Source organism: Artibeus jamaicensis, unplaced genomic scaffold (genome assembly GCF_021234435.1).
Source record: "Artibeus jamaicensis isolate MK-2021 breed Jamaican fruit bat unplaced genomic scaffold, CSHL_Jam_final scaffold_2172, whole genome shotgun sequence".
Classification (NCBI taxonomy): domain Eukaryota; kingdom Metazoa; phylum Chordata; class Mammalia; order Chiroptera; family Phyllostomidae; genus Artibeus; species Artibeus jamaicensis.
The window spans coordinates 3,417,632-3,442,845 of NW_026522031.1; the positions used below are offsets into that span (position 1 = coordinate 3,417,632).

General features: G+C 48.0%; 2 protein-coding genes across 6 annotated transcripts; one reads left to right on the forward strand and one right to left on the reverse strand.

Moving 5' to 3' along the window:
• Positions 1-3,297: 3,297 nt before the first annotated feature.
• LLCFC1 (LLLL and CFNLAS motif containing 1) lies at positions 3,298-4,568 on the forward strand. Its single transcript, XM_037150349.2, has 2 exons — positions 3,298-3,527; positions 4,072-4,568. Exons 1-2 carry the CDS (start codon positions 3,386-3,388, stop codon positions 4,248-4,250), a joined length of 321 nt encoding a protein of 106 aa, XP_037006244.1. The 5' UTR covers positions 3,298-3,385; the 3' UTR covers positions 4,251-4,568.
• Positions 4,569-4,773: 205 nt separating this feature from the next.
• KEL (Kell metallo-endopeptidase (Kell blood group)) lies at positions 4,774-24,182 on the reverse strand. 5 transcript variants are annotated; one of them, XM_037150356.2, is made up of 19 exons: positions 24,011-24,182; positions 23,593-23,674; positions 23,147-23,288; positions 22,680-22,856; positions 21,057-21,181; positions 20,597-20,743; positions 16,849-16,911; positions 16,567-16,755; positions 16,203-16,351; positions 14,977-15,106; positions 9,065-9,175; positions 7,920-8,018; positions 7,597-7,674; positions 7,063-7,163; positions 6,776-6,886; positions 6,567-6,634; positions 6,199-6,368; positions 5,764-5,859; positions 4,774-5,039 (listed from the first exon to the last, which is right to left on the reverse strand). In XM_037150356.2, exons 2-19 carry the CDS (start codon positions 23,614-23,616, stop codon positions 4,878-4,880), a joined length of 2,142 nt encoding a protein of 713 aa, XP_037006251.2. In that variant the 5' UTR covers positions 23,617-23,674; positions 24,011-24,182; the 3' UTR covers positions 4,774-4,877. The 5 variants fall into 5 exon arrangements, with proteins under 5 accessions (XP_037006251.2, XP_053512604.1, XP_053512605.1 ...); XM_053656629.1 differs by having other exon boundaries at positions 16,849-17,103; XM_053656630.1 differs by lacking the exon at positions 6,199-6,368 and having other exon boundaries at positions 4,946-5,039; positions 16,849-17,103.
• Between the last annotated feature and the right edge of the window lie 1,032 nt (positions 24,183-25,214).

Consider the following 25,214-nt stretch of genomic DNA (forward strand, 5'->3'; position numbering starts at 1 on the left):
ACCACCCCTCCTTTGTGAGAAACCCATGTTGACTCCCTTTCCAGCTTTTTGGAGACACCTTAAGAGGAGACATACAGGGGACCTTGTGGTTTCACAGAGGCTGGACAACTCAAAGTGAGGACAGGTAGAGGAAGAAGCCCCATGTTTGAGTTTTTCCCCAGCAATAAGGCAGCATGAGGGATGAGTAAACCTGAGTGTTCTGTTATGATACCACAGTCCTTTTCCTTTTCCTGATTGTTTTCAAAGTGGTATATACCTATGACTGAACTTGGCCATTCAATAGCTTTAAGAGGTAGGTGGGACTAAGCAGGGGATTCTCTTCATTTCATAAATGGAAGACCAAGCCCAGAAAGGGAGTGTGATTACCCACAGCCAGCAGCAAAACTGGAACTGGCTTTCGAGTGGAAACCTTAGCTAGGGATCACACGCTATACCTTGTTGCTTCTTAGGAAACTTCTGCCTATACAGGTATGAGAGACTTGGGTGGAGATAGGCAGAGGAACTTCCCCCTTGGGGGTCTCCAGGAGCAAGGAAATGCCCCCTTCTTTTGCTGTAAGAAAGAAAGCATTTTTTCTAGTAGCTGAAGGGTGGACAAAATAACCTTTACAGAAGGATAAGAACTGAAAGGGAAACAAATAAGGCAAGAAAGACTAGATGCCCAATGCCCGAGACAAGGAGAAAGCACTCACCCACCCAGGGGAGGGGGTCACCTTGTGGGACATTTTTCTGCTTTGCTGGGGGTTGAGCAGTGTGAGGTGGTAATAGGCTCTGCAGCCTTGGGATTTCTAGTCTAAGGAGATGGAGGAGCGATAAGGTTGAGGTGGGGGTTGTAGATGAGCTGATAAGCAGGGGCGGGCACAGCAAAGGAGCTCCAGCCCATAAAGCTAATCTTAGAGGGGGTGGGTGTGGGGCGGCCCGGTCAGAGCTGCACAGAGCAGGTGTGCAGGTGTCCTTGAGTCCCAAAGGGGTGTGGGGTCTTCACCCTCTCACGTGCCCTCCTGCGCCTGCCCGTGCTCTCCAGTGGAAGGGTCAGGTACACGCAGCTCGGAGGGGACCAGGTGGTCCCGCCTGTCCCAGCCATAGACTGGAGACTTAGAACCAACTTCCCCATCTTTAAGGAGCTCTCTCTTCTCCCCGCCACTCCTTCACCTCTGTCAAATTCCACACCACTACCCTTCCTGTCCTTTGTCTCCTCTCACTCTTCTGCTGCTTTCTCAGCCTCCTATGGACAAGGACCCACCCCTTCCCCAAGCCTCTCTCCCTCAGGAAGCAACTTCCTGGTTCCACGAAAATGCCTCAAAGTCCAGTGTGACTCAGTAATGTCTCCCAGGTACCAACCAGTCAGGAGCAATGTCAAGTCCCCAAGTTCCTTGGTACCAAAGCAGCCAGCCTCTTATTCTGATGTGATAAGGAGGAGGAACGTGTGTGATAACTGGGTTTTAAGTCTTGGAAAATATACTCCCACCCCCATGCCTATAGCCACATAGAGGGAGGATTTGAAGGCTGTGCTTGAAAACATTAATAGTGATGCTCACTGGATAATGGAACTATTAGCCTTTTTTTTTTGGTTTTTCATATTTCTTAAATACTTCTGTAATAAAAAAATTAAAAGGATTCTTAGTTCCTTCAAAAATTTTTTTTTTAGCATGGGGAGTTGGGTAGGCTGGTGAGAAGAAATAGAATTTACAGTGGTCAGTAGAACCGGTTCTTTTCACTCCCTTCTGCACCCACAAGATGCTCGCCACCCCTAGATGCCAGCCCCATTTACGCTCACCGAGCTGGAGATGACTTCTCTTTCTGCCAGGAACAAATGGGCTCCTCCCCCCAAATAGCCACAAGGACATTAAGGATTTTTTTCCACCCAAGCATCATTACCTGGACCTGTAGGTCAATGAGTTCAAAGTAGGGGTGAGCAGGGTCACCTGCTTACTTGAATCTTTCCTCTCCCACCATTAAGTAACCTCTTATACTGCCCCCCAGCCCCCCATCACCTGGCTTGAATCACCAGAAAGTACATGAAATAGGCAACATGAGTTAAGATCTGTGGGAAGAAAGATCTGCCACACCCCATCCCAGAAAGGGTCCGTGCTTCTGTGCATATTCCTGCCCCTGCATTGGGTGGTTCATTCAGTTGGAATGTGCTGTGAGCTCATTGGGACAAATTGTGTCTAAAATCTCCTCTCACCTGTTCTTGTCCTCGCACCCCTCCTGTGTTGCATGGCCTGTATGTATCTGTTTCTGGTTTTCAGGACAGGCCTCCATCCTGTCTCCCCAACCCCATCCTGCCTCATCCTTAACCACCATCTCTGTCCCAAGAAGCAGATGGTAATTAGCCTCAGCCAGGGACTGCCAACAGGTAGGTCCTAGGCAGGATGGGGGTCATAGGCAGGGTGGGCAGCGGGCCACTGAGGCAGGTTTCTCCAGATCTGTTACTCAGGGCTCCTTTCCCCTCTACTGCAGTGAATCTTCTCTGAAGATTCTACCTCCTTCTACCAAGCAAGAAGTTTAGTGAATGAGACCCTGACAATGTCTTCTCTGTGTCTAAGAGTACATGAGGATATAAAATGAGAGAAGAGGTTGTTTAGTCTGTCAGTACAGGAAGATAAAGGCTAGTATGAAGGAGGAAGGAGAGCATGGGTTCCTCTTGGGCCCAGGGCACACTGCTGTCTGTCTCTCTGTCCTGATTCTCTCTCTCTCTCTCTCACATACACACAGCATGGATGGACCCTTTTCCCACTCTCCACTGAGGCCCCTCCCCCTCCCTCATTTTCAGTGGACCTGAGTTCCATGCATAGCCCAGGACTTGACAATTCTCATTTCTCTGTGTTGTCTGGACTTCCTCCCAGGCAAGCCACTTTCCTTAAAGAAAGGCTGCATGGGAGAGAGGTAAGCTGTGACATTTAGAATGAATGGAGTTCATCAACATCTTGAGCTGCTCATTGTTGTCTATGTGATCATGAGTGGGTGAGTCATTTGTTTTGTGAACCTCAGTATCCTCATCTATCTAATGGGTGTGACAACACCATTCTTTTGAGACCTGCTTGCTGTAAGGATGTAATGGATGTGAAAGCAGATCACGAACTCTTAAGTCACTGGTGTTGCTATCCCCAGGACAAGCCACTACAGTCATCTTCAAAGGCTCTGTTGTTCCCTGATGGCCACCCTCCATTTTCTTGCCCAGTGATGGAACTCTAGTGAACTGGAGTGAGTCATGCCATGGCTGTGATGTAACAGAGCTCATGAGGTCAAAGTCCTATAGAAGGGAAGGGAAGAAAACAGTGCTGGGAAGGGGTAAGGGCCAGGACAGGAACAGGGGAGGGAGGTGGCAGGTAGCCTGCTGGGCACTGGGGAGCAGGAAGGCCGCAGGCGGTGAACGGGCAGGCCCATGACTTCCCTGGGCTCCCAGCTCCTCAGGGCAGCATTTCTGGCAGCCCTCCTACTGCTGCTGCAAGTGAAAGGGGTGGAGCCTCAAAGAGGGAGCGCAGGCCCCAACGAGAGGAGTGAGAAAGAGAAAGTATCCTCTGCAGGTAAGTAGAAAAGGGGCACACCATTTGGAGTCTAGGGACCAGACTGTAGTCAGTTTCAGATTATGTATCAGGCTAGAGTGAAATCCGAGAGGTTTGAGTTGTAGGAGAATACTCCAGCCCCCCTATCATTGCAGTGCAATGGGAAAGGCCCTTGCACGGGGCCCCATTCAGGCCAGTGGAAACTGCATGGGGCTTTCATATGTAGGAACACAGATGCATCTGTCTGGGAACAGGGTCTCTGGTTTTCATCTTTCTCTAAGATGGCCCCTCACTCCCAAATGATGGAATGTTTAGGAGGAGGCAGTGTGAGTTGGAAGTTGGGGGCAGGGGGTGCGCTCTGGAGTTGGAGCTGTGGTTGCACACAGACCAGGAGGGACCTCCAGATGGAGCACCACCTCTCTGGTCAAGGACAAGGATATGGGCAGTTGATTTAAAAGCCCCAGGCCCTAACTGCTCTGGTGTTCTAAACTCCTTCCCCTTTCTGGGGCAGGCCTGGGCAGGTTAGGATCAGTGTTTCAGCATCTTCCCCTTAATCTTGTTGTAGACCAGAATCAAGAGCAGTACGAAGAGTACTTTGTGGCCTCCTCAGTGGGTGAGAAGTGGCAGAAGGTGGACATGGCCCAGCAAGAGGACGACAAGACAGTGGAAAGTGCTGCGGTTTGCGAACACCTATTTGACCTAGCCTTGTGCTTAAATCTGGCCAGCGCCATGGTTTTTTTATGAGGGACATTGAAGATGGAATGGTTTTCTGGGCCCTGGGTGAGGACCTGGATAGCTACCTCAGTTTCATGATAGCGTACTGACCCTCTGTCCCCTTGGGCTCCTGGTTACTAGTCCCCAGGGAGACGTCCAGCTTCCTGCCCTCCTCACCTCCCCCTGCTCTGAACTCCATCTTCCAGGGCCAGAGACACCAGACCTGTGCCCTCCTCTCTGGGGTACCTCTCCTGGCCTTGTTCAGTACCACAGATTAGGGGGAGAAGGCAACTACAATAAAAGCAATAGCAATAAAATTCTGTAAAACAGTCAGGCACAGATTTGTGAGACTTAATCAAAGCCCTCCTATCTCTAACTGGTCGTTTAATCACCTGATGTCTGGGTCACTGAGCATTAGACCTACCAGTTCACCCATCATTGGTTCTTTCCTTTCTCATGCCTGTGGAACTCTGCTTGGAAGTTTCTCCTCTTACCTTTTATGACTTTGGGCACAGAGCAGAGCAGGAAGGAGTTGTTAAGGTATGGACAGAAACCAAGTTCCAGATTTTATTTTTGGAGAAGAAGGGAAGGGAGACATCACCCTGATTCCATGGAGGAAGCACTGACACATCTGTACTGAGGTCTCTGGGAGCCAGGTTACCAGAGCTGGCAGCGGCGGGAGGGTTTCAGGAGGGCACCATCTGGACAGTGGAAATGTTTGGCAAAGGCTAGAGTGTTGCTGAGAGGCCCATGGACCCGAAGGGTAGGTGGGCTCTGAGTGTCCTGGGAATCCTGTGTGCTGAGCTCCCTACACATCACCTGGGAAGAAAAGAAGGTCCACAGAGAGAGAAGGAGAATAACAGGGAAGATAAGAGTCAGTAGGCACGACCTGGCAATGAGGTGGTGACTAGGGATAGCAGACAAAGACAACAGTATGGATGGGAATGACCAAGAGCCATGTGAAGAAAGGAAGAGTATCTACCAGCTGTAGGTAATTTAATCTAGCACTAGGCCTTCAGGACAGAGCCTGGCCTGTGGAATCAGACCATTTATAAGTGACCGAGGGGTGGGGTCTACTGGAAGAATTCTGTAAGTGGGAGTTTAAGCATATAAGAATTGGGGGCAGCATTAGTTGAGGGAGTACTTAGTTCGTGGTACTTGGATTATACCAGGTGGGGACCACATCGGGGGGGTGAGGTCTTTGAGGAGATATATAGTCTATAGACAGCCTGTTAAGGCTCATTTTTTTTTTCTAAGGAGTTTTTATTTCCAGAGAAGAAATGAAAGGGGAAAAACGTTGAGCTCCTCTCAGGGAGGATTTGGGAGTAGAGTATTGTTGGCATTGCTGTTTGAAGGGGATGCTAAATTGGGTAGAAGAATTTGTAGTATTATGAACGGTTAGGCCCCAGGGGCCATGTGTGAAAGGATGGTGGTGGGGGCATGTGGGGGGAGGTGCCTGAGGAGGAAGAGATGTTTGAAGCATTACTGAGAGGCAATTCATCTGACACAGAGCAAGCCGTTGGGGGAGATGGTGACTGCCTACCTGGGCATAGCTCCGGAAGAAGAGCTGCTGGGGGTTGAGGTCCAGGTTGGGCAGGGTGGTCTCCCCACGGTGCCATAATAGTCTCTTGTTGTATGCCTAGATATGGGGGAGGAATAGGGAGTAACCCTTAGGTCCCAGACTGGGTGCCCTATCCATAATACCAAAAACCCATTCATGGCTCCCTTTCCCAAGTTTTGCACTAACACACTGGTCTGAGACAGGAGAAAATGGACTTCTCAGAAAACCTACAGATATCCTAGAAAAGAGGGATCTGTTTGGTAGGAGGGGGATTCCCAGGTGGCTACTGTTCAGGGGGATGTGAAGGGCAGAAAGCTTTGTAGCTATGTTTGCATAAGGATGGTAGAAGGAAAAGTCAGGGACAGGGTGTCTGTTCTCCTGATAAAAGGAAATCCTGGCCCTTGGGGTGTGAGTCACCTGCAGTGCAATGGCCAGTGCCCCCACGTCAGCCGCACTCTCCAGGAGCGAGTGGAAGCCACTGAAGGAAGTTCCGCCATGTAAAGGAAAGGCAGCATAGTGGCTCTCCAGGCACTGCTGCTCCCTCTCTAGGGCATGAGTGTCACAGCCTGGGCAGTTCCCAGGGAGTACTGTTGAAAATGGGGCCAGGGGAGGAGACGGTGAGGCATGGTGCAGGGCTGAGGGTGTGGGGGCACCACAGACTGGCTGGCCCAGAGGCACTGCAAAGGCTTGGGACTTTCCCACCCGGGGCCCTTGCACACACTCCCCTTCTCCTCTAGGCCTGTGTTCCCCGTGGCCCCACCTCCCAATGGCTCACTGTTACCCACAGAGCTGGTCGAAGATGTGCAACAGCTCACGGGCCATGATACTGCCAGCAGCACCAAAGTTCACAGCCCTAAGGAGACAGGATGGGTCTTACCCCCAGAACCCTGTGACAGTTTTAACCCCAGTCCTCCGACCACAAGTCCCATCCATCATAACATCTGCCCATCTTTCTTAGGATACATCCTGCCCACCTTCATGGAATGGCCTATACCTGGGGTAAGCAGGGTGAAAGAATGGTGGTTGGAGGAGTCCGGCGGGGAAGACCACCACGTGGTCAGATGCTGAATAATAGGCCTTGACCCCCCAGGGAGACACCTGCCACCTGTGGGAAGAGCACACATGAACACCAGCTCCATCTTTTATTGCCCCTCCCCGAGACACAGGCAATAACCCAGCTACTTTCACTGTTCCTGTCTCCATGAGCCCTGGCTCGTTCCCTTGCTAATCATGGGTGGGCTTCTCTGAGATGCAGTATCTGTGTCTCCTTTGCTCTCATACCTGTGGTGGGGGAAAGGCTCCAAGAAGCTCTGGATGATTCTGGCTTGACGGGATCGAACACCACTCAAGAAGGACTGCAGGAAGTTGGGTCCAAGGTGCACCTGAGAGGAGGCAAGAGGCAACGAGTGTACAAACACACCCAAATGGCCTGCTGGCTACACTGGAATCCAGCCACATACGCCATGACACTCGGACATCCCCTGTACAGTGGAAGCCAGTACGACACCACCACACCACCAGAGGGTTAGACAGGCCTCATGGTCCACACACAGATGCACAAATTCAGGCAGGTCACGGGAATGCGCACACATATGTGTGCACACACACATCATGACCTGAAAATGTTACATTCTTTTGCTGGCAAGACCCACAGTGCCTGTTTGCCCATGAGGCCTGGTGGGCAAGGGGCCAGGAAGGGATTCTTTTGGACAACCCAGGGAGAATGAATTGTCTTCCACTCCAGGAGGTCAGCACGTGGGGGTGGTGGTGAGAAAGTTGAGGACAAAGGAGGGGTGGTCAGGGGCAGGGACCCACCTCACTGTATTTGTGGCTGGTGAGCACTGACGTCATGGCCCATCCAGGGGCCCCCATCTCTACCTGCAACTGGGTAACCTAGGAAGAGACACAAGGTAGAAGGAACCCAGCTTCCCTGAGTCTGTCAGAGGGCATTTCTCCTGCTCACTGCCCTGTCCCCACCTTTTATGCTGTCACTAGGGTGTGTGTGCCACATGTTGGTATTTAAACTTTCCATGTATCCTTTTGCCTTTTGCACTCTCCTCCAGCTACTGGAATCTTCTGGTGCAATACTCACTTCCACCCCCTGCATGTCCCGACCCTGTCTCCTTCTCCTGGCTCACCCGGTCCTGGGCCTTTTTCTGGGTCTCCTCATCCATCCAGGGAAGCTTTCGGAGACGGGTAACAAGGGCATCCTTGATGTCAGTGAATAAGTCCATGGCCTGTGGGTGTGAAGGGGCAGGGACAGAGGAACAGGATAAGGGTCAACCTTGGTCTTGGGTCCTGCACACTAGGCCTCTGGGAAGCGGCCTTGGCCCTGAAGAGCTGCCAGAGAAGGGGGACAATCTCAGAAAGAGAAAGCAGAAAGTGGTGTTTTTTAGGTGGCCAAAAACCCAGGGTAGAAAGATCTGCAGAGACAGTAGGAACTGGTCACTCCTGAGGGTCAACAGAGGAGACAATTTCTTTCCATGGGGAGATCTCAGCTTGCTGAGGTGGGGGAGACCTGGTCCTTACTCTTGGCCAGGCAATCCATGCAGAAAGCAGAGGAAGGATGAGAATCATCATTCTGTCTCTTCTCTCAGGCACCCTTGTCCTTACACCCCCCTTCTTAAGGCATGCTTTTCCCCTCTCCACCTTCCTGGGTGCTTCAGCATCCCAACAAGCTGCAGTCTCCCTGGCTTCACAGCCTGACTATAGAGTTATTGCTTCCCCAGACATCTACCATCTTGTGTATCTTTTCTTGATGGAGGAGAGTGGATGACAATATCAGGAGCCTGATACTTAGCCTTTCTGTGCTGTAGTTTTCTCTTCTATAAAATTAGGATAATGCTAGCAATTAAAGTAGATCAAGCAACATGCTTATGAGAGTACCAGGCTCAAAAAGTATTCAGTGGTTATTTATTTTCACTTCTTAAGATCGTATCACCCCATCCTCATGTTGTTTCCTGAGTTGTTAAAAGATCATAAACAGGGAGTAGCCTCCCAGGTCATCGAGTTCAGTTTTCTCATTTTATGGTTGAGGAAACACAAGAGCAGGAAAACTGGGTGACCTCTCCAAGGTAGTGCATGTTGTGTAGCCTTTGTGACCCCTGGCTAAGCTGTGCAGACTCTGGGGATGTAGCATGTCCTTCTTTGGGTTTTCTCTGCATGACTGCCTGACCCCTTAAATGCATAACCATCAAGAAAGGCAAAGTCAACAGGATTAGGAGACGATGGGTTAGGTGGGGAGGGATGCAGGGACAGGGGCTTAGGAAAAGCCCTCACATACAGCACTTTGGGTGCTCGGGCTGAAGGCCTCATGGACAAACAAGACTGCCAGGGTAGGCTCAAAGAAGGCTCCGGTCTCCTCCACGCACTTCATCTCTCGAGTGTAGGCTGGCTGTGGAGGCAAAGTGGGATGAGTGGTTCCCATCAAGGGTCTCCCGCATCTGATTTCCCAGGCCCATCCTCTCTAGTCCTCCCCCCAGCCCCAGAGATTGCTCTCTTTTCTGGACATTCTGGGTTTGTTTCACTTGACTCAGTTATCCGTTTTAGGGGGCACACATGGGTTCATTGCTGCTCAGCAACAAAGAAGCTTAGTTTTTCAGGATTAGTCTCCTGAGCCTTGGTTGGGCAAGTGATCCTTATTTATAGCCTACTGAATTTGAAAGCAAGGACTCTGGGAGGCTTCTTTATGGAGAATGGAAACACTCCAGGGAAGGAGTGGACTAGGTACCAATCCTCTCATGTTCTTTGGCCACTTCATTCCCACCCACCACAGGCATCGCACTGGGAGCCCAGCCATGTGCCCCGTTCCCATGCTTCTTGGTTTAAAATGAAAATTAGAGAATAGAATTCCTCTCTCTCTTCCACTGCCTTCTCCCAGTCTCCAAATGGTTATCATGGATCATATGTCTTATAAAGAAAGTTATCAGAGTGAAATTGGGGTGCAGATGCCATCCCGCACTTTGGTAGGAGAAGAGGACCAAAGAAAAGACTGAAGATGTGAATTCAGAGAGCTAAGATGCTTACAGCCAGAGCCAGATGGAATAAAGAGAAAATAGGATGAGATGGGAGAGATCTTCAACCTCAAAGGTGGGGAGACAGTTGGATAGAAACCCAAGAGGCCTCTGGCAGCTGGGGTGTTTTTTTCACAGCAGGACAAAAAAAAAAAATAAGAAAAAGAGAGATGCTGGGGAGGTTTCAGTGGTGGGCCTGGCTGGCTTGGAAGAGTCTGCTAAGGGGTAGGCCCAGAGATGACAAGAGCAGGTTGAAAAATTCATTCCAGGGTCCGGGGTGGGAATAAGAGAGCTGGCCTAGGGAAGGCTGGGCTAGGACTGAGGAAAACCAGCTAATATGCTAATTTGGGCTAAGTAGTGAAGTCACAAGACTTCATTCCTGTAACTGATTTACTCCCCTTAGAGCTCCTCTCAGGAGAGGGAGTTAGGCTGCCACTAAGTTCTTCCAAGACTGGAGAGAGAGTGCCCAGGGCTCTCACAAAAGAGGGCCAAGAAGGAGAAGGCCAGTAGTGTCTTCATGAAGAAGGAAGTCCAGGGCCTGTCTATTAGGATGTTTATCATTTTGCAGGTGGCTCCAGACTTGGTTGCTCATACTGTGTGTTCTTGTCCCCTCGCCATGAGACCTGTTAAAAATCTTGTGAGAAGGGAATGAGATACTTTCTTTAATGTATTAATTGCTGCTCTGAAATATGAATGCAAAATGCAAACACAAGTTGAAAAGAAACCTGGGTCTGATAGTAATGACTGGGTCAAGTGCAGGCTCTGCTGGCCTCCTTCGGTGTCCATTCCCCACAGGCCTGCCTGCAACAAGCTTGGCTTTGAGGTGACACTGGGCACAGCAGCAAACAGCATCTGCCCTTTCCACACCTCCTGGTCCTGGAGTAGTCCCCTGATCCCTTTCACTGGTGCCTGCCTCTTTCTCTAACCGCCTTTGCCTGCTACATACCAGTCCCCATGGCCTGGGCCATGGCAGTCCTTGAGCTGGTTGCAGAGAGCAAAGATGCTGCCTCAGGGTCACCCCTGTGCCACTCTAGGAATCATTAAACTGACTATTTTTTAAACACTTGGAAAATTACATGCAATGACTGAGGGCCAACCTAGGATCACTGGGGACAAATAAGAAAGTAACAGCAATTTCTCTGGTTAATAGGTTCACCACATTAGGACATACCACCAACCAGGAGTCACAAAGTCAAATAGGGGCCATGAGGTGACATAACTGAGAGAAGTTGACCAACATCAGAAGCACAGGATGTGGAGGGACGATGGCAATTAGGGGAGAGCATGCCCAGTCCAAACTGAGCTGCTGCAAGTTTTTGTCCTAGAGGAGGCTGGCCCAGCTACGCCCAAGCATCACATCACGTTTGGAACAAGGGATAAAAATCTAATTATTGGTGTGCTGTCTCCTCATTTTTGAATCTTGGTGATTAATTAAAAGTTTATAAAAAGCTTCCAAGGCCAACAAGACACAGCAATAGGTCAGGTCCGTCCTCTAGGACCACCTCAGTACTACCTCTGCACAGAGAATTCAGCATTTACCAAATGTCAATTTGTAACTTAAACCTCAGTACTTCAGACATACCAGCTACAAAAGTGAGCCCAATACCTGCTCCAACTTTCTTACAGAGCCACTTAGAAAATGAGATGAAACAACACATAGAGAATACTTTGTAAAGTCTAAACTATCATCCCACTTGTATGATTTTGATTTCAAGAAGACATTTGATAAAACTGCAAATTGAATCCTTATGAATCAGATGGAAAGATCTATGTTGGATGATAGCATAATTTGAGTGCATTCTCAGCTGGCTGAGCCATAACAAAACATCAAAGATGAGCCCTGGCTGATGTAGCTCAGTGGATTGAGCATGGGCCTGTGAAGCAAAGGGTTACCAGTTTGATTCCCAGTCAGGGCCAATGCCTGGGTTGCAGGCCAGGTCCCCATTAGGGGACACATGAGAGGCAACCACACATTGATGTTTCTCTCCCACTCTTTCTCCTTCCCTTCCTCCCTCTCTAAAAATAAATAAATGAAAAAAAAAAAAAAAACATCTAAGAGGAGTGACTCCAAGATTATATAAGCTTCCCTGACCGGGACTATGGAAAATTGTAAGATGCTTCCCACCTAACACAGCCTCTCTCTTTTTCCTGTTTTATTTCTCCATAACATGTATTACCGCCTAAGGTATTTTTTTAGTTAGCTTATTGTCTTTCTTCATCCATTAGAATATAAGTGCCTGAGGGCAGAGATTGTTGTCTATTTTGTTCACTGCAGTCTATAGTGCCTAGAGAAGTGTCTGGTGTGTAGTAGGTGCTCAGTAAATATGGGCTGCATAAATGAATGGATAAATCTATAGGCCTAGCTTGACCCAACACTCTTCCTCTTCAGAATCTTAACAGTAGTCTAGACTGTAGATGAAGATACACTATAAAACTGCAAATGACCTAAAGTGGAAACGAAAAGGTAATATAATGGATGATTGAAAAAAAATGAAATTACCAGAATAATTTGGGCCACTGGGCTATATATAAATAGTTCATATTTCTTAGGTACAAATGTGAAGCTCTACTTTTATTTCCCCAAACTCAGCTTTCCAAATTTAATAAGACCTAGCTTAATAACCATTTTTATTGACTGGATATTCAAAATTCATAAAAAAAAATATGGTCATATAATGAAACCCAGCAGTCTTTTTGTATAAGGCTACTACTAAGTAGAATGCACTCAAAAGAATGTGGTTAGATATCTATACTTAATAGCCATTGAATAAAACCATAAATTCTGGTCAAATTAAAACCAAAACCTTGGTTAATATCCCCAATTCCACTCTCCTTCTCACAGCACACATCTGTCAGGTAATCCTGTCACTCACTTCCAAAACACATTCTTTTATAATATGCCAAAATCCCTACAGTGACCTACCAGGCCCTGTATGCCCCCCAACTTCCTACTCTGAACTCCTCCCTACTATAGTCCTATTTGTACCCTCTTGTCCAGTTGTGCTGGCTCCCTGCTGATCCTCAACCCACTGGACATGCTCCCTCAGCAGAAAGTCACTCTTCTCAGCCAGAGCCAGGAGGACTTCCCATAGTGTACCACGTTTTAGCCAGCCAGTCCCCTACCTTGACCCAGGGAAATGGTAGCCCTTTCTTTGCCAGAAAGCTTCAACTCTCTAGACCTTGCTTCCATCCTGCCTCTTGTAGAGATCCTACAGGTTGGTCAAACCCACCCAGACCTCTCCCTCTTGGGAATTTCAGGAGTATCTCTTGTCCAAACCAGAGTTTCCTTGGAATGTACCTATGCCCTTTCATTTACTTGTCGTACGCCGGCTTTTGTGTTACAAGGACAGAGTTGAGTGGTTGCAGCACAGACCACAGACCAAGCTAAAAATTTTACTATCTTGATCTTTACAGAACTTGCCAGCCTGTTTTCTGTGCCACACTCATTTTTTAATCCTGCAGAATACATGGTCAACAACATGGCCTCATGAGCTAGATGAGTTGTTCTGGTGTCTGTTCCTTCATTCGGAGCTGTGTGGTCTTGTAAAAGTTACTTGTTCACTCTGAGGTTCTCAGAGTGTTTCTGGGAGGATTAGATAAAATCATTTATGCTAAAAGTTGCACACAATGAAAAGAGTAGCTACACAATGTATATCAGCTATTATCACTATGCGTCATATTTGGTACCATTGTTTCGGAGAGGTGACGTGCCTTCCCCAAAGTGACACAGCTGTTTGCTGGTAAAACTTCATTTAGCCTTTAAGCCTAAGAACAATGATACATCCTAATCAATGCAGTGTGTGTGTGTGTGTGTGTGTGTGTGTGTGTGTAAAGGATGGCAGCTTTAGCAATTTGTAAGTCATCTAAGTTCGAGTGCCAGTTTCAGTTGTTGGAGCTCTTTCCCTTTGGTCAAAAAGTGTCATCAGGCCACGGTTCTGGGATTTACCGGAAGCTGTTCATTGCCAGGGATTTTATAGCAACCCCAATACCCCAACTAAGAGGAGTGAGGACACTGCTCTTCTTCATCTGAGTCGAGAGAAAGTCTGAGCAGAAGGAATCTTCTTGGGGCCTTGCCCACATCAATGAGAGTCCTAAGGAGGAGTGCTTTTTTGCATTTCTTTTTAGCACAGTGATTAAGCACACAGGCTCTGGAGCCAGGCTGTCAGAGTTCAAATCCTAGCTCTTCCAACCTACTAGGTATTCTACCTTGGCCAGGTTCCTTAACTCGTGTGTCTTGACATCCCTGTCTATAAAACTGGGACAAAATGATGTGCCTACCTCCTGGGAAAGTTGTGAAGACTGAACCAGCTCATCTATCTAAAGGGCTTAGAAAATTGCCTAGCACATAGTAAATTCTCAATGAGCAATAAGTAAACTCCATGTCCTATATATACCTAGCCCCTCTCTGAATTCCATAGGTGTTTCTGGTTGCCAAAGCAGTGAGCTTCTCCAAGGCAGAAAAGTGGTTCATAAATTACTGAAAAAACACAGTGATTTTCAAGACTAAACTGAGACCTTCACTGAGGTTGGGGTGTCTCTAACACACTAGATGCCTCCAGTTGCATTTGGATGTGTCTAACCCAGGACCTCACCATCCTCTGTGGAGGAGTGTCTCTAGTCTTACCTAACACAGTAGACTTTGGTAGGTGGAGTGCACTTTTTCTGTAGTCCCCTCCTCAGGTATACTGACATCTGTACCACAAACCCCATAGTGAGGCCCGACAGATATCACTGGATGTCAGAGATGGATTCTTTGTGAAGAATTTGAGCACCAAACACTGGTATCACCCAGAGAGAGAGGAAAAGCCACTGCTTGCTACATCTGTCTCTCATTCTGTCCTCCAATCACAGAGCTCAGGAGAGTGAGGCAAATAGCTTAAGGGTCATGACACAGGAAAAGTACCTCTTGAGGATCTTAGAGTTCTATATTTAAACTTCCATACTCAGCAAAGGGTCATAGACATAGCCAGGTGTGTGCCTAAAAGGTCTGGAGCCTTGTACCTGAGTTCTCAAGGTAAGCGTTGCATGCCCAACCTGTCTGCTTCCACGGGGAGCCCAGACATTGAGAGGCACTTACCCTCATGTCCACTCCCTGAGAGCAACAGGGCAAAATGCACACCTCACAATGACAGGTGCTTCTTTAGCCCCCAGTCCAAGACAGTTCCTCCCCTCCTCTCCTCACCACACGTGGCCGTCCCGTTAGCTCCTGAAGTTTCTGGTTCAGCAGTTTGCGTGCCTCCCGGAATGGACTGTTAAGTGCTGGGGAAAGGGTCCCCACCAGTCCGAAGATCATGTGGCTCTGCAGGAAGTTACTGTGGAGGAGAAAGAGACCCACACTTGCACCCCGGTGCTCTGGGGATCCCTAAAGCAAAGCCTCCCCTTGCCTAAGTCCCCTGGACTCTGAGGAGAAGCTCCTGCTCCTCTGTATTTAACGACTATTTGTGAAAAAATGAAGGAGAGCTGTTCTCTGTGTGGAATGGAACTGATTTAAAAAAAAAAAAAAAAGAACTAGATGAAGAGTCAGACTTCTCAAGTCCCAGGAAGAGAAGGATCTGGACTAGACAAAGGGTGGGCTTTTGAGTTTGCAAAACTGATTCATCTATTTCCACAATCAAGAAACCTCCGCTCATTTTGAGATGTGTCTTCCAAGCACAACAAAGCTGAGTTCAGGGACCTTTCTCTGCCCTGCTGGCAATTTGATTAGCAGGTTGGCTTTGTGCCCTAACCTTAACCTGCTCACACCCACATGAACGGTTGTCTGCTTCTGTCAAGAAGCATCTCTAGATGTTGCTGCCACTGAGTTTCTATAAAGAAGGGCCCAAGCCCCTGGGCAGAAGCCCCTTCAAGTGGTGGCCACACAGGTATCAATGATGGCAAAGAGCCCCACTCAGAGTCTCCCCCTCATGTACCCAACTTCCTTGAATTTCTGACCTTTCTCACAAGGTCTCTAGAATCCTCTCACCACAGCTGGAAAATGGCCACTCCCTCAGCTTTTCCCCACAGAGCAGCCTAGCCTTCACTTCCTCCATCTGCTCATCTTATTGCCTCCTACTCCTGCCTACACCCATCAGTGGCTAACAAGATTATATCTGGCCAAGCTGTCCCCATGATGGGCCTTCCAGCATCTCCTATAGCTCAGAGGCTCTTTACGGGCTGGGTTCTACTCCCAGCAAATCCTGTGTCTTTCCAGACCCCTGTATCCCTCATTTCATGCCTGTTTTCCCTTCCCCGTGACCCCCAAGCCTCCAAGCCTTCCTCCGTTCCCTTTATGGCTGTCCACCCAACCCCTTCTGTGGCCCATGTGTTTGAGTCTCTCCTATCTTCTGGAGGCCCTTCCCAGCCTGCATTCTCCAAAGTCGTCTGTACCCCTAACACCTCTGTACCTCCCCAATGCCGCCTGGTGCCAACCTGTGGCTTGACAGCTGTTCTTCCACCAGTTGTGACATGTTTTTCAAATAGTCCAGGTCATGGACCACAATGGTCTGGGAGGGGCTCAGGGACATCTGTGTGAATGTTGCTTGCAGGCAGGACAACCAGTCAATGGCAGGGGCCATTTCCTTAGAAGAAGGACACACAGGCTGAGGGGAAGAGGAAGGAGGAGGGGGGAAAGGAGGAAGATTTTCCTATCTCTCAGGTTTGAGGGGAAGCAGGGAAGGGATGGTTAGGGATGGAAAAGAATTGAGGGAATGAGGAGGAAGAAGGCAAGGAGATGAAGAAAGTTTGGGAGAGAGAGCTTCATGCCCATACTCCTCCAGTCCCTAGTTCAAGTCACCTGCAGCTGGTTTATAGTGACCATCTGGAAGAGCTTTTCCTGCGCCTGCTGCTGTTCCAGGGGCCTCAGAAACTGGAACAGCCGTGAGGTAGTGGAGATGGACAAGAAGGCATGCTGTTCCACTTGGCTTGGGTCTCCTCCTAGCAAGGTCCCCAGCTGGTTCAAGTAAGTCAGGTATGTTCGCACGATCTAGGGGAGGGGTAATCTCAGGTATAGCCACTGGTGGCCCCACCTTTCTCCTAGCATCAGAGGTCAATCACCTTGTCCACCAATCCATCTTACCTGGGCATAGATCTTCTGTTCCTGGTTTTGCTTGAGGGGAACGTCAAACTCTGGCTGGTCTATCTGGACACAAGAGAGACTGGAGAGAAGTGGATGTGTGGAGGAAGGAGAGGACAGGTGTGGGGACATGGGGCCTGTGCCATGCAAGATGGCCTCAGGAAATAGAATGGAGAGGGTGAGGAGAAGGAGCAAGAGTCCCAAGAAAGGAATGGGCTGGGGGCAAAGGGCAAGGAAGGAAAGAGTCCAGACAAGGAACTGTGCAGAGAAAGTGGGCATTTCAACCAGTTTTGGGGTGCTCAGCAAGAGAAGCCTAATAGTTCATTCATGTCCTGAAGGGAATCACTTCCATGTGAGGGCCAGGTCTGGATGTAGGGGTAAGATGCCACTCCAGGTGCAACATTTAAGAGGTGCTAAAAGCTGAGTATCAAAATAACTAATATCCTCATCGATATTTTAAAAAATCAGAGTGGATGCTAAAAATCTATACTGATTAAAACAGCAAGGCTTTGGTCACCATGGAGGGGGAGCAGGTTTTCCCCAAAACCCTCAGTGTACCTTTGATCTGCTTTTTTGAAAAATTGTAGATGTTTTCAAAAAAGTCTACAATAGAGTTTTAATTTTGAATAAAAGTACCCTTTTTCAAATAATCCACGATGAACAGAAGTGAGATGTTTTGTCAATCATGGATTTTTGCACTAACTTTGATGGAAGTCAATAGGTTTTTAAAACCTATTCATTAAACTATGGTTTATCTTGACCACTGAGCTTTGGGTACCCTTCTAAATCTTACAGCCAAGTGACTTGCTCACAGGCCTGGCCTCACCTTAGTTCTGGTACTGGCATGTCCTTGACTCTATTTTGAAGATTGTTTCTCTCACACTTTCCTTTTCCCACTTTAATATCCACCCCCGCCAGCTTGAGCTCTATCCCTACTTTGAAAAAACTTTCACCTGACTCCTTTGTTGTTGGGAACCACCCAGCCTGGTTTCAGAAACTGCAACCCCTCAAAGCTAAGCCTGAGTAAAAAGACCTTGGGACTATAAACCACTTAGACAAAGCTTATCTTCCTGGCAGGAGCCCCACCTCTGCCCACTTTCACTTCACCTTGCTTGGCCCTGGGCAGATGACTGGTTAGCCACTGACCAGTAAGATTTCTCAAAGGAGGGATGACCTAAGACAGGCATAGTCTTGAAGGGGCTGTCAGGGAAGAACTTGGGGGGCTATAGAGAAAGGGGGTAATGGATCCTCACCCCTTGACTTTGATATAGTCTCATAATCTCTTGGCTGCCTAACTTCCTCTGCCTGACTTAAGCCTGAAACAATGCTGGAGGTGGGTGCAGCCCTGTTCTGGAAAGGGCAGGTTTCCTGGGGCAATCAGGTCTAAGAAAGAATGCATAAAATTCCATGAAACCTACTTTGCTAATACCCTCAATTTAAATGATAAGGGTCCGGGCCTGAAGTGAGTTTGTTCCCCAAAGTTTTATGGCCCTTTAACTATCTGACCCTGACTCAGAATAAGCCTCCAGAGCTCCTCAATGTTATCTATTGTTTAATCATTTCTGCCTGACAGTGATTGATGAGCTTTACATATACACCCTGTAATTCCTATGCAAATTAAACCCAATAAAAGCCCATTGAGGAACAGGTTCTTGGCTCTTCTCCATTAAGAGATAAGCCTCCATTCAACCCCAAGAAGATTACATTTTGGTAGACTTATTCTCATCCGTGGTCATTGGTGGGGGCAGTGGTGGGGGTGAAGGCTCTGTGGGAGGAGCCGCCCCCCTTTGTCACATGTTATGTCCAAACTAAAGAACTATGTTCATCTGTACCGCTATTTCAGCTTCCTCACCTTCCTCAGAATGTGTGCAGGACCCCTGCAAATTTCCATAACCATTTCTGATATTATCTCTAGGAGGATCCCAGTACTATCTCCTCATCCCTTTATTCTAGGGAGTTCAGAAACCTTAGAATCTGTGATGAGCCATTCCTCCAGAAAATGGCTCCTCTCCTGTCCTTTGTAGCTCACCCATGCTGGTCTGATTCCCACCTCACTGCTTGTACTCGCTCTTCTCTGCCCTTACCCCCTCTTTGGGCTGGGCCCTCTGTAGTCCATTCTCTCTGCCCATTCTTCTCCCCAGAGGCTACCTGGTATCAAGTTGATAGTGGCCACCCTCCTCCCATTCACACCGAATCAAAACTGGGGTTGGAGTAGGGTCATTTTCTGATTTTTCTGCCTTTTTGTGTATTCAATTTGTTACCAATTCCACTAGACCATGACCACAAGAATAAAGTCACCTAAACCTTTAGTCCATTCTGGCCTTTCCTTTCCATTTCTACTGCAAGCATCTTAGTCCACAGCCTGAAAATTGTTCAATTTCTTAGCACCTCCAGGTTGACCTCCCAAACTGCTTACTCTACTGAAGCTCAGTACACAACCATTGTATTTGAAAGCTCTTTTTTAAATTTTCTATTGTCAACAAATATCATCTCAGTCTGGCTCCTTACATATGGAATAATTAGTCCAATTTGTGTCTTCAGGCTTCCTTTTACCTCCAACTGCATACACCCCTTAACCCCTATTCACCAGACCTGCTTCCTCACTGAACCCACAGAGAAATCAGATCATCCCAGGGTCTTCCCTTAACTCAGGACTCCCCCCTGCTGCTCTTTCCTTGTCCCTTAGCTTCACCTTTACCTGTGTGAACCAACCATGCTTCAGGGCTCAGCTCCCATTCTCTCCTCTCTGAGCCTTTCCTTAACCATTTCAGATCTCAACCAATCCCCAAAGGCCATTAATCTTCTGGGAACTCCCTTCAGAACTGAAGTCTAGGTCACCTCGTACTTGTATATTTATCCTCTTACAAATCTGTGAAATTTTTGAGAACAAAGTCGAATACATAGCATCACATTGCCTACCACAATACCAATGCCCTCAATGTTTTTATTTATTAATTTACTCAACAAACACCTAGTCTAGTCCTCTAGCTGCCTGGCCTTGTGCTGAGGAACAAAGGTGAATAAGGAGTGGCCTTGCTTTTAAGAGGCTTAAGTCTTCAATACAGTGTTAAATGCTGAGAGCATGGGTAGGGGGGGAAAGTGGCATTCCCTAAATCTAGCAAGGGTATCAGTAAAGAATTCTTAGAAGAGATAACAATGTAAGCCAAAATTTGAAAAATATGTACATTTTCCAGGCTGAGGGTAGAAGATTGGGGAGTAGTGTTGCAGGCAAAGGGAATCATATATTTGAAGGACTGAGGAGCTGTGAGTGAGCATGCCTTGGAGTTTAAGGGGCAGAAGAGATGTGAAGGAGTTTGAGAAATCTGTAGGAATCAGACTGTAAAAAGACTTGCAAGGTTTTGCTAAAGCAATTAAGAACTAGATCCTGATGATCTGGTGAGCTGACGGCATTTACACAGAGATAATAGCATAATTAGCTCTTGATTGAGAAAGCCCCTTGGAAGAGAATAGAGTAAATAAGAAAAGGGTAATATGGGAGATAGGAGTTAAGAGGCTTTGGGGTAATCTGATAAGCAAGGAAGACCAAAACCACATCTGTCTTCCTAGGACCAGCCTTGGTACTCCTTCCCTTGCCTAGTGTCCCTGACTCTCACATAAATAATTTGCCCTAAAGATATTTTTTTGCCCTACCTTACACATTTATCCCATCTCCCCCTACTTATAAGAGATGATAGGCTAGAATTACAGGCAGGCCCAGGTCTCCCTGCATTTTTACCAGGACATTCCTCACCTGGATGATTGGCATGTGTGGAGGGGTGGGATGAGGTCCCAGATAAGCTCTGAAGAATGGGAAGTGATCATACTGACTCATCAGAAGTCTCAGAGTTCGGTTGAAATCTAAAGAAGTCCAATTACTGGAGATTGGCCAGCCTCCAAGCTGGGAAGAAGAGAGAAAAGGCTTCAGCATACTGACCTTCTGTCCCCCATTCGTCAGATAGGTGCTACTTCCTGACTTCTACTCTTGATTTCTTTGATTGCTCCAGAGCTCCACCTCTATCCTTCTTTCTCCAGCCTTACCCAAGGTCCTAATATTTCCACAGGGCATTGCCCCATTTCCATCTCCTTCCTACATTTTTGGGATCCCTAGAAAAGAGACCCACCCTCTAGAAAATAAAACGGCAGCCCTGAGCATACATTGGTCTTATATAATGTATCATGCCCCATGAGAGAAGTCATGCCCCGCGCCTCACCTCCTCAATCACCTGTCTGAGGGGACCAGCCCCTGCAGCCTCAATGGCATCTGTGTCCAAGCAGGAGTGGTAGAACTGGAAGGCTTTTTCCTCCCCAGACCCTAGGGGCCAGGACCGGGGGGCCTCTAGAAAAGAAACATGGGTAATTACAGGAGTGGGACCCCCATAGAGACAAGAAGAGAAGGTATGAGACAGGGAAGTTATAGAAAGGAAAGGAAAGACTCAAAGGGAAAGGGAAAGGAGGGAAGGAACGGAGAGGTAAGGGAATATGGAAGACTGTTCCATTTGGACTAGACCGTCTAGATGGAAGGGTCAAAGCAGGGAAAAGAGTGCAGAGAAGACAATGAGGAAAATAAAGGGAGGATAAGAAATAAAATAAGGAGGAAAAGAAAGGGAAGAAAAGAAAGAGAGAAGAATAAGTGGGATATAGATAAAGAAGGAAGGGTAGAAATGGAAGGCAGGATGGAGATGAACAGAAGAATTCGACAACTCAGAGGGACTGAAGGGAGAAAACTTGATAAGGAAAGGTTTAGCAAAGAGGGGAAACAGGATGGGCTCCACTGGTCCAGACTCCTCACTCTTTGATTCCCCCCAGAATAAACAAACACATGACAACAACCCAAATGCATACCCATTGGGATCATCACCCTCTAACATCCAGTACCTCTCCCTCCGACCCCGATAGCTTGTCCTTCCATGGTGGGCAGCTGAATTTTTCCTAAGCCTATTTTTTCTTTTCATCTCTGTGTCTTAATTCAAAGCATGGCCCCCACCAAGGGTGAGCCAACTTCTACTCCTTCTGCATCCCAAGGAGGGGAGAGGGAGGCATTTATTTCTCCCAAATTTCAGTTGGTGATGCCAACATATTGTCCAGGTTCCTTTATACTGGCAATACATGCCACTCTGAAAAGTTTGTATTCCAAAATCCTCACTACCATCCACCAGCTTCCTGGGACCCATTTCCAATCCCAAGGGGGCCTTAGTTTCTCCCTCATTGTTTTCCTCTCTGGTCTTTTCTCCGCCATCACTATCTACAGGAATCTTCTTTAACTTGGCTCTGCTTTTCGAGCAGATCTATATTCACTCTCTTAACACAGCCCTAGAAAATCCACTGTGTCACTGGTCACCCAACTCTGCCACTTCCCTCTTTCCACCTTCATCTCCCATTGTCCCTCCCCATTGTCCCACTTCCTCAAGATTAAGAAGAGTTTGAAGGCTAGAGGTTGAGAGTGATGGAGAGAGAAATTCAAGTGCAAAAGTTCTGAGGAGATGCTGGTGGGGAAGGTACCATGCACAGGACAGAAATGGAAAATGTAAGGAATACAACAAAGAAGATGGAGCTTGATAACAGGGAGAATGTGGAGACAGTAGTGTCATCATGAACAGACAGGAAAGAAAAGAGGATGATGGGGATTAAGTCAAGACAAGTGAGGGACCAGAAGAGACAGATGAGAGGAGGTGCCTGGGACAAAAGGTACAGCAAGAGAGCAACAAACCTGGGAGCCCACTAGGGGTGGTGTGAACCAGCTGTCTGACAACTACACACGTGTGGGAGTCGTGATGGCTCCAGGCTCAGAGTCACCCATTTGCACAGAGAATCTTCGCCTGGCACTCCTTACTTACCCAGTATCCTCTGAAGTCGGCTCTTGTTCTCCTCAGCAAGGGCCTGAAAAGAACTATTGGCTCCTTTGGCTTCTGCACATGCAAAACTGAAGAAGTCGGTACAGCGGGGTGCACTGGTGTTCCCGGAGGCCCGGTAATATTCCAGGAGATCCCTGCATGCGGGCATCTCGCAGGGGCCTGTAGGGAAAAGCTCAGAGCTGGGAAAGAAGAGAGAGGTGAGGGCTCCCCCAAGGGGCTGGGCAAAGGAATGCTGGGTGAGGACCAAGGAGAGACCTTGGTGAGAAGGGAATGATCTTGCTGGTTTCTGGGGGTGGGAGTCAGGGGGAAAGGACTTGGGAGCAGGTAAATGGGAGGGGCAGGGTGAGTGGTGGATTAAGTTGGGGGGCATGGAGCCTCAGGTGATGAATGGATGGGGTCCATGACTGAGGGAGGGCTGATGGGTATAGGGGTTCCAGGATCCTGCTTACGAGGCCCACAGCTCCGGAAGATGTAGAACAAAATCACGGAAGAACCAAGGAGCAGGCCTAAAAGCAGGACAGCCGTTAGCAGCTGCCTGGCTGGGGCCCACCATCTGCTCTGTTCGGTGGGCTGCTCCTCTTCTGGGGGTCTCTGTGCACACAGTGAGCCAGGCATTAAGAAACACAAGAGGGAGGGGGTTGAGAGGGTAGGGTAGGGGAAGGGAAGGGGACAGAGAAAAGGGGAGAGAATAAAGAAGTTAGTGCTAGGGCCCCTTGTTCAGAGATCATCCTCCTCATTCTCCCTAAACACAGCCCTGTGCGGACCCTGGGAGATGCTCAGACAAGCGACTCTGCCTGTCCTGCATTAAGTCTCAAGCAGGCGGTGATGGTGAGGGGTGGCTAGAGCTGGAAGGATATCATAAATCTACCCAGGACAGGTCAAGGATATCACTTACCTCCTGGCTCCAGAGAGTCCCCATTCTACTCTCCTAGCTGGGTCCCCGTGGTTCTCTCTGCACTTGTCCCCACCCTCCAGAGCTGAGTGAGCAGAAGGAGAAAGACACTGGTTCAGGAAGGGGAGGGGGGGTACCTTAAAGAAAGTTAGATCAGCTCATTTTGACACTGTTACCCACCCACTCCACCCCCACATATTTTCATCCTGGGGAAGTGTCTCCAGATGGGCTGCAGAGTGAACCTGTGCCCTAAATGTACCACTAGGCCCTATCACCTCCTGTCCTTTCTCCCTTCTACTCTCCAAGCCTCTCCCACCCCACCCCTCTAGTGGGGATAGGGCCTTCTCACAAAGCAGCCACCCCCACTCCTCAGCTGAGGCCTCTGACTCCAAAAAGAAATGGTTTTCATTAGAGGACTTGCCTTCTGTTTATCTGTCCGTCTGTCTATCCTTTTCTCTGGTTCCCCAAATTCTTCCTGGTTCTGCTCTGGGTGCTGAGTCTGAAGACTGGGATCAAGGAAGTGGCCTCCCTCCTTTTCCCACCCACCCCAGTTTGTTGGTCCTGGAGAAGGGGCACTTCTGCCACTCACCGCCCTCGCCATCCCCATATACACATCATTGGCCTCTGGGTGGAGCCTGGTTATCAGTCCAGAGACACCCTGGCCTCTCCTCCTTTATCTCAGCTTCTCAGGGGAGGCACAGCGGGAAGTCTTTACTCCCCAAGTGATCTTGCCCTTGGAGGCATCTCTTGCCCTGCTCCGTGCCTTTGCCAGAGTCTCTTGTCTTTATAATATTCAGACATAAGTCATGTGCTACTTCCTGATATGTCAAGTTCTCCAAATTAGTCTCTGGAACATCCTTATTTGTCTGAAAGTGAGTGGTAAACATCATTCACAGTGAGGGAGAAGAAAACCCCAGTATCCCCAAACTCTCTTTAAAAAGTCCCCACTTTCCAATGTCTTAGCAACTTCTTAGCCTCTTTTTGTATTCCACCAGGATGTGAGGCAAATCATGAATGAAAAAACAGGTTCACCATCTCTTATCCTTTACTGAGGAGATGGTCTGATATATCATATTAGAAACTCTGAAACACATGCAAATGTTGATAGCTACCACTGGTTGTTGGCCTACAATATGCAAAATGTACATTGCTTCTTTAGTCCTACACTAATCTGTCAAAGGAGGTATGATTATTTTGTTTTAAGGAGGAAATTGGAGGTACAGATTGAGTAAGAGAGTTTCCCAAGATTACATGACTAATAACTGGTAGAATCCAGATCAAAATCAACTCCAGATTATCTAGATCTAAAACTCCTGCTCTGCACTAGATCACATGGTCCTTATCTGTAAAATACAGAGTATGTTTACTGAGTCCATCTGATGAAGAATGGCAAAACCGAGACAGATGCAAAGGGCTGGAGCACAGGGAAGGTGTGGCCCATTGAGAAGTGACCACCTCTGATTGCCTTGTTGCTGGGAAGGGGAGAGGGACTGAAGACCAGAACTGTAAGGTCAACATCTGAAAATAAAGGAGGCAGAATATTACAACCAAAGATGCAATATTTTCTAGGTAAGGTGCTGTATGTTGTGTGCATGTGTGTGTGTGTGTTTAAATAGAGGTAAGGA